The sequence below is a fragment of the Populus alba genome, chromosome 6, assembly GCF_005239225.2.
Source record: "Populus alba chromosome 6, ASM523922v2, whole genome shotgun sequence".
Taxonomy (NCBI): domain Eukaryota; kingdom Viridiplantae; phylum Streptophyta; class Magnoliopsida; order Malpighiales; family Salicaceae; genus Populus; species Populus alba.
In genome coordinates this window covers 23,730,647-23,736,110 of record NC_133289.1, presented here as the reverse complement: position 1 = coordinate 23,736,110, position 5,464 = coordinate 23,730,647, and the positions used below count along the sequence as shown (strand labels likewise).

General features: G+C 38.9%; 1 protein-coding gene across 1 annotated transcript; it reads right to left on the bottom strand.

Annotated features, from left to right (window-relative positions):
- Positions 1 to 3,813: 3,813 nt before the first annotated feature.
- LOC118050167 (putative F-box protein PP2-B12) lies at positions 3,814 to 5,250 on the bottom strand. Its single transcript, XM_035060412.2, has 3 exons — positions 4,916 to 5,250; positions 4,599 to 4,717; positions 3,814 to 4,505 (listed from the first exon to the last, which is right to left on the bottom strand). Exons 1-3 carry the CDS (start codon positions 5,228 to 5,230, stop codon positions 4,013 to 4,015), a joined length of 927 nt encoding a protein of 308 aa, XP_034916303.1. The 5' UTR covers positions 5,231 to 5,250; the 3' UTR covers positions 3,814 to 4,012.
- Positions 5,251 to 5,464: the final 214 nt, after the last annotated feature.

The window sequence follows — 5,464 nt, the reverse complement described above, 5'->3', positions numbered from 1 at the left end:
TGTCCTCCTCTGCAAGGACCCAAAACAACAAGGTTTTTAAAACTTAGAATTGCAAAAATTTGATCCATAAACACAATTGAGATGGTGATAAAACAAGGAGTAAATGAGAGTTGTAGAATTCAACTGCATGATCTTTATGTCGTCTCGAATTTGACTCAACATTCATTTCAGATTGGTTCTGAACCTGCAATACAATTTTATCTGATGGCTCAACTTTAACTGCAGATCGGTTTTGAGCCTCTAATGCAATTTCATTGGGTGGCACATTAGGCGTCCGGGATAACAAGCTCTTCACCAATACGTTTTTCGGAACTGCTCGTCTGCGAAGTTCGGAGGTAGAGATCATCATTACTTCCGCTACTCCCGGGTTTTGTCTGATTATCCATTCCGCTAGCTTGTGTCCGGGATATCTACCTGGTAGCCTGTGCCTGGGATCTGAGGTTTAAAATCTGTCAGCCTACGCCCCGATAAAAGAAGGGGTTGCTGCCAGATCAGGCATGCAACAAGTTACTGAAAGAAAGCTAACACGGTAAGATGCAGAAGCCACATATAGACGACTGGAAACGAAGAAAATACCAAGAAAAGAGAAGAAGAAAAGGATCATAGAGCATAAAAATGACACCTCGGTGCGTGCTTTGAGAGAGAAGATGGTAACGCAGCCTGGAGAGTGGAGACTGTCCTGAAGTGCAGATAGAGGGAGGGAGATGATAGTCACCCGTGATCTTCGCTTCATTTATCAGCATCCCGCTAGGGTTTAAGATGATATTCACCCATGATTTTACAGATTCCTTGAAGAACAAGTCTAGTGGTATATCTTGCTTACTCCTCTTTTTGTCATTAATTATTCAATAACCAAGCCAGGCAAGGCAAGTTATTCACTGGCTTGGATTCAGTCTCGTTCGCCATTCCTAATGCCATAAGCCAACTATGGAATCCATATTGCTTTTCTCATTGCAATTTCTTCTTGTACCTTTGTGTGCTTCTACACTTCGTCTGCCCTGGAAGGTGCAAGGAAACTTCATTGATACAAAGATAGAAAAAAAACACCATTGACATTCATAAACATTCACATATAAAATCTTGAATTCAGTGCTGACGTGATTTCTTTCAAGACGAAACTTCAGTTGTTGGGAAAATTGAAGAGGTTTTTCCTTGCAGGCGGGTGTGGTTCGGGCGGTGGTTACCACTTTCTGTGCATGATTAATTTCCGAGAAGCTGAAAGTGGTTCCTTTTCTGGTATTGGGGATTTCTTATTTTACGCTATCCTTGTAATCAAATCTTAAAAATGGACCCTGTAGAGCAATAAAATTTCTTGACCAGGTACTGCTGGGACCATATCAATCAGTGAAGTGTCGTTTAACATGACCAGATTTGAAAAATAAATTGAAGTCGAGGCCTTTTCCATGTACAACATGTGCTGCATCTGTGATCCAAGTCCATGTTTCTGTGTGCCAGGTCCATAATCTGATACCTTCTTCAAGTCTACTTCTCTGTTTCTGGTCCACATTTTCTTTCTCAAGTTGATGGAATTGACCGCTTTGCTCTTCAGGTTCTAATTTGTCTCTGATTGACTTGCACTTGTGTTAGGTAAGTAAATATGTGCTTGTACATCGTATCCAAGCGATGTGGGGTGGGAATAAAAAACTTGATATCTGCATAATAAATTTTAAATTCGAGTTAAGATGTGCATCTCTTATAAAAGTTTGGAATAGCCAGGATTTTACTCGCTCGTTTGGACCCACAAAATACTCTTTCTAAAATGTAGGGTTTTCTCGAATAAAAAAAAAATGGTTGTATATCTTCATTGGTTGGGAGAATCTATCAAAACCTTGAGCAGAAACTTGAAGGTGTGAACATCCGGGCACAACCAGAATTTAGACAATGATTTTATTAATTTATTATTGGTAATTTTTATTTTATCAATCAGTCTATTAAAAAAACATATAAGGACAAAATCACAGATAGTAACTAGTCATCAAAAAATTTATTATTGGTAATTTTTATTTTATCAATCAGTCTATTAATAATATAATCACTGATGGCAAAAAAAATTACTTGGTATGTCAAGCCTTAGCTTGCACATGATGGTAGGTCTGCAGCCCTTGCAGCAGCAACCATCCCCAAAGTTTTCCTCCATTGCTCATCCGTGCTACATCTTATAAAAGTGAAAAAAACAGTACTAAAAGTGTTATCAATCCCTGAGATATAGTTATAAATCCTGATTCAGGGATTAACTTGGTCGTTCAAAGATTATGTCAGGTGGGTTAATCAAGCTTTTTAAAAACAAAAAAGAAAGAACTTCTTTTGAAAAAAAAAAAAAAAAAAAAAGACCTGGACAAGATCTTACATCGAGGCCCCAAGAAGTTAGCTGGTGATTATTGCATGGGGATGGCATCCCTGCCATAGACAAAGAATAAAGTAAAAAGGGATGGACTTGAAAGTTAAATTATCTAGTTCAGAATCTAAGATAATTTCATCCTTGTATAAATTCTTTTTATTATAAAGAAATTCAAAGAAAAAAGTAAAAACATTAATTGATACGGTGACTCGTTCAACCCGAGCCATGCCAACGATCCTCCTTTTCCCTACCGGCAACAGCAGCACGATGCCTGAGCAACCTCAACTTCTGTCAAAGCTTAGCAACCTCCGTCAAGCTTCATCGTAGCAGCCGCGTGCAGTGAAGCAAGCAGATGCACCTTCCTACCTCCGTTCCTAAAACCTCATCTTTTCGGCTTCTTGGCTGTCGAAGCTTCAAACTTCGTTGTGCACAGCAAGTTCATCATTGATGAGAGCTAAAACATCAGGATTTTTTTCGTAATTGGGCAGCCCCTTTAGCAAACTTGAAGAGACCTCTATTTCGCTTCTTCCCCTGATTCTCTTTGATCCTTTCCTTTTGAGGATCCAAGGCTAGATCAACTCATGATTGCTGGATGGAGGAGCTTCGTGGAAATGGACTAACATTCTCCACCAGCTACACCTAATCCCACATGATAACCCATTTTTTCCATCATCCAATTATTTTCAATTAAAATGCAGAGAATATAAATAGAAGAGAAGGAAACATAAGGAAATTAGAAGAGATGCAAGAAATAAATGCCTAGTTCAAGCTAGGAAGCTAGCGAGTGTTTCTGTTCTTCATTCACCATTGATGCAATGCTTCATCAAGATCACTGTGAGCAAGGACACTACGAACAAGCAAAAGCATTCAGAGAGTCTCTGCGTGTAACATCCAAAAGGGTACTCTACATCACACCTCAAGCATGTGCAATTGTGCATTGCCTAATAATCAAAACAAAACCTCAGCCTGTGATATTCAACACAGTCGCATAACCATCCTACTGATGATGAAAAGTTCAGGAGGATCATACATCTGGAGCGCGCACTCACAGACGCAATCATTTTGTAAGTGTTGAAGCAGCAGTATGATGAGAAAATCTATATTTTTATTCACTTTCTCCATGAAATCATCATTTGAATTGCTAACCTTTAAACAGATGAAAAACATAAATAGATTCAGAATGAGGAAATCCGTGCAAATGGCAGCAACGCATACCATCCAGCATTTGTATATCTGAGAAATCATAAAGCACCTCAAAAGAATCGAGATGGTACCCAGTTGCAGTTCCAAACACAGGTTTTATACACGTTCTTCTTTTAATATGAGCTTGAGCTGTAAAAATTGTGGAATATTGAGGCTTGAATCACAGGTTTTAAGTTAATTAGAAACTAATTCAAAAGCTCATGCCATGAGGTTTTATGAACAATTTATGCACACACATACAACTTTGCAGAACGCTAAAAAAGATTACAGGATTCAACATAAGAAAATGAACCAGATTTTTATTAAAATAACCAAAGAACATCATTGGGCAAACATCAAAATGAAAATTTGCAGAAGAAGATACTAATAGCTATGAAATAACACCAGCAAAAGCTCTTGCTACCCATGCGAAAAGAGTAGGTAAAGACATTACTAATAGAATAGGAGAAAAAAAAAAACTTGCTTTATTCATTATCCTTCTTTTGGCCTAATCTCAATCCCCTCAACAGTCAGACCACCTTTCCAATCACCACTCTTCACCTCTTGAACACTCATTTCCAGTTCTCCATCTTCCCCTTCCTTGCAAAAGAACTCACCCAACTCAATCTCCAGCCACCCGTCTCCCCTTTCCTTCGGATGCTGTCCATTGTTTTCACTAGCAGGCACAGGTTCTTGCATCCCCACAATACGGCTGCGGTTGTGCAACCCAGTGCGCCTTCTTACAAGATGATATCGATGTGCTCGACCTCTCTGTGAGTCCAAATACATATTTCTCTTACCATTTTCACTACCAACAAGCCCCACCCCAACCTCCACGGGCTGGTAATCCAGCCCATAAGCTCCTTCTTTTGGCTTGAACACAAGGTATGCTGCGTACATCGTTGCTGGAGATAGCATAGTTGCATTAATTTTGCCACGAATTTCAAGCCAACATACACCAATCAGCTCTGCCACTTCCCCAAACCTGTCAGAATCCAACAAAAGAGTCATAAAAATCTTCCAATCACAAAACAAAAAGAAAAGAACTGCACCATTAGACAAAGAAAAAGAAACCAGCCTGGAAGAAGAATCAGAATTCCATCTCCAATAAGTAGGAGTGTCACCCCATACAATCATCAGGTCTCTTGCCGACAGCATGTAGCATTTCTTCCCACTCTTTTTTACCAATGAAAAGCTCTGTTCCAAGCCATAAGAAAAAAGTTAAACACAACTAGATATTCACCCTAATAAAATAATAATAAAACATGCACCGCTTGAGGATGCCACTTGTCACACCTACAAGATCCTCGAAGAACACTTGTTCTTCCCTTGTCTAGTTCAACTATATTTAAATTTATAAGGAGAAAAAAAGGAAGAGATAGACATGAGAGTCACCTTTTTGCCATCATCGATAATTATGGGCTTCTCACAAAGCCTGAGATAGAGTTCTTTCTTGGAAGAAAGAGAAGACAACAGAACATAACTATCGGATGTAAATATGATAGATTGATAATCACGAGGAAGAAACCTTTCCCACACAACATCAGATTCTTCCGCAGACTTAAACAAGGAAGAAACAATGGACAGCCGACAAGCATCCCTCGGGCCGGTGAACGCCAAAACGTTGGCTATGCATCCTTCAGGCAGCACGTTCAACGACGTCATACGTACCTTCTTCTCCAAGGTTCTTTCTTTCCGTTTGAGTTGCATATTTTTGAGGTGGCATACTGTGCAATATATAGAGAATGCAGTATGGGTCGTGGGGAAGCTTAGCAGTTAAGTATATGTGATTTTTATTGGTGGCCATTAAATAAATAGGATAAAGTAGAAGCTTCTTTTTTTTATTCTTTTTTTATCTGGTTGAACTCTTTATTATTGCTTTAGAAAAGATTGAATCTGCAGTTTTTCAATTTTTTCACATGGGATGAGTATATTTTTTTATAT

Excerpts from the sequence above, each read along its gene's own strand:
- LOC118050167 (XM_035060412.2), bottom strand. The coding sequence starts at position 5,230 with ATGCAACTCAAACGGAAAGAAAGAACCTTGGAGAAGAAGGTACGTATG. Across the intron at positions 4,718-4,915 it reads TTATCGATGATGGCAAAAAG|AGCTTTTCATTGGTAAAAAA; the intron begins GTGACTCTCATG and ends GGCTTGGAACAG. Across the intron at positions 4,506-4,598 it reads AATTCTGATTCTTCTTCCAG|GTTTGGGGAAGTGGCAGAGC; the intron begins GCTGGTTTCTTT and ends GGATTCTGACAG.